Below are 2,500 nucleotides of genomic sequence, written 5' to 3'. Positions count from 1 at the left end.
GGTTTATCGTCTCATCCGAATGACTAGCGTCCAGACCACCACTCAAGGTCTAGTGGAGGGGGAGAAAGTATCGGTGGCTGAGCCGTGATTCGAACCAGCGCGCTCAGATTCTCTCGCTTCCAAGGCGGACGCGTTACCTCTAGGCCATCACTCCACATATCCCACAGCATGTGACTTTATCTTCCTGATAAGGCTGTTAGTCATGTAACGATGTAAATGAAAAACACTGTCACTTATCTCTTGCCACTTTCGATGGGAGAGCTGCTTGATTTGTCCTGGCTATGGGCAGTGTAGCCAGCTGGTGACTGGTACAGTGATAGGCTGTTGTGTCATCGTGGTTTCCAGATAGAGGGGGCAGTGACAATGACGTGTTTTGTTTTGTTGTTTCTGTTGCTGTTAGTGTTAGTGTTTTGGTTTTGTCCCTTCCTTTGTTCTATTCACACCTGCCCAACAACCCTTTCCCTCCTCTTTGCCCTGACTTGTTTACAACAGAGTTAAATGGCTGCTTTCTGTCTGTCTCTCTGTCTGTCTTTTCTGTCCCTCCTGCTCTCTCTCTCTCTGTCCCTCTCTCTCTCTCTTTCTGTCCACCACCCCCCTCTCTCTCTCTGTCCCTCTCTCTCTCTGTCCACCGCCCCCCCCTCTCTCTCTCTCTGTCCCTCTCTCTCTCTCTGTCCACCACCCCCCCTCTCTCTCTCTCTCTGTCCCTCTCTCTCTCTGTCCACCGCCCCCCCCTCTCTCTCTCTCTGTCCCTCTCTCTCTCTCTGTCCACCCCCCCCCCCTCTCTCTCTCTGTCCCTCTCTCTCTCTGTCCACGGCCCCCCCCCCACTCTCTTTCTCTCTCTGTCCCTCTCTCTCTCTGTCCACCACCCCCCCTCTCTTTCTCTCTCTGTCCCTCTCTCTCTCTCTGTCCACCGCCCTCTCTCTCTCTCTCTGTCCCTCTCTCTCTCTCTGTCCCCCCCTCTCTCTCTCTGTCTCTCTCTCTGTCTCTCTGTCCACCACCCTCTCTCTGTCCCTCTCTCTCTCTCTGTCCCTCTCTCTCTCTCTCTCTCTCTGTCCCTCTCTCTCTCTCTGTCTGTCCACCACCACCCCTCTCTCTCTCTCTGTCCCTCTCTCTCTCTCTCTGTCCCTCTGTGTGTGTGTGTGTGTGTGTCCCTCTCTCTCTCTCTCTCTCTGTCTGTCCACCACCACCACCCTCTCTCTCTCTCTCTGTCCCTCTCTCTCTCTCTCTGTCCCCCCTCTCTCTCTGTGTCCCTCTCTCTCTCTCTCTCTGTCCCCCCTCTCTCTCTCTCTCTCTCTCTGTCCCACTCTCTGTCCCCCTCTCTCTCTCTGTGTCCCTCTCTCTCTCTCTCTCTGTCCCTCTCTCTCTCTCTGTCCCCCCCCTCTCTCTGTGTCCCTCTCTCTCTCTCTCTCTCTCTCTCTCTGTCCCCTCTCTCTCTCTCTCTGTCCCCTCTCTCTCTCTCTCTCTGTCCCACTCTCTCTCTCTCTGTCCCTCTCTCTCTCTCTCTCTGTCCCTCTCTCTCTCTCTCTGTCCCCCCCCTCTCTCTGTGTCCCTCTCTCTCTCTCTCTGTCCCCCTCTCTCTCTCTCTGTCCCTCTCTCTCTCTGTGTCCCCCCCCTCTCTGTGTCCCTCTCTCTCTCTCTCTCTCTCTCTCTCTCTGTCCCCTCTCTCTCTCTCTCTCTCTCTGTCCCACTCTCTCTCTCTCTGTCCCCCTCTCTCTCTCTCTGTCCCTCTCTCTCTCTCTCTGTCCCTCCATCTCTCTCTCTGTCCCCCTCTCTCTCTGTCCCTCTCTCTCTCTCTCTGTCCCTCTCTCTCTCTCTGTCCCTCTCTCTCTCTCTCTGTCCCCCCCCCTCTCTCTCTGTCCCTCTCTCTCTCCCACTCTGTCCCCCTCTCTCTCTCTCTGTCCCCCTCTCTCTCTCTCTGTCCCTCCCTCTCTCTCTGTCCCACTCTCTGTCCCCCCCCCTCTCTCTCTCTCTGTCCCTCTCTCTCTCTCTCTCTCTGTCCCACTCTCTCTCTCTGTCCCTCTCTCTCTCTCTCTGTCCCACTCTCTGTCCCCCCCCCTCTCTCTCTCTCTGTCCCTCTCTCTCTCTCTCTCTGTCCCTCTCTCTCTCTCTCTCTCTCTCTCTGTCCCACTCTCTGTCCCCCCCCCTCTCTCTGTGTCCCCCTCTCTCTCTCTGTGTCCCTCTCTCTCTCTCTCTGTGTCCCCCTCTCTCTCTCTCTGTCCCTCTCTCTCTCTCTCTCTGCCCCACTCTCTGTCCCCCTCTCTCTCTCTGTAGACCCTTGTAGGCAAGGTTGTCTAATGATTTTACAGATATATTACTCACCTTTCAACAGATGCTTATAACCAGGGTTGCCTAATGACTTTACCGACATATTACTCACCTTTCAGCAGACGCTTGTATGCGGGGTTGTCCTCCAGACGAGACATGAGGTTGACAAATTCACGATAGCGTCGCTTGGCAGTGCCTGTCTTCATCACTGGGATTCCTGTCTCTGAGAAGTGCA

At 55.1% G+C, this 2,500-nt stretch overlaps 1 protein-coding gene across 1 annotated transcript in view; it reads right to left on the bottom strand.

Moving 5' to 3' along the window:
- LOC143291305 (uncharacterized) overlaps positions 1–2,500 on the bottom strand; it is a 36,524-nt gene that overhangs the window by 26,266 nt on the left and 7,758 nt on the right. The window contains exon 3 of the mRNA XM_076601157.1: positions 2,378–2,500. This exon is cut by the window's right edge and continues 10 nt beyond it. Coding sequence (XP_076457272.1) covers positions 2,378–2,500 — 123 coding nt within the window. The remainder of the gene's footprint in view (positions 1–2,377) is intronic.

This window comes from Babylonia areolata, chromosome 16 (assembly GCF_041734735.1).
Source record: "Babylonia areolata isolate BAREFJ2019XMU chromosome 16, ASM4173473v1, whole genome shotgun sequence".
NCBI classification, from domain to species: domain Eukaryota; kingdom Metazoa; phylum Mollusca; class Gastropoda; order Neogastropoda; family Buccinidae; genus Babylonia; species Babylonia areolata.
The sequence above is the reverse complement of the archived record's forward strand: the minus strand, read 5'-3'. Positions and strand labels throughout refer to the sequence as shown.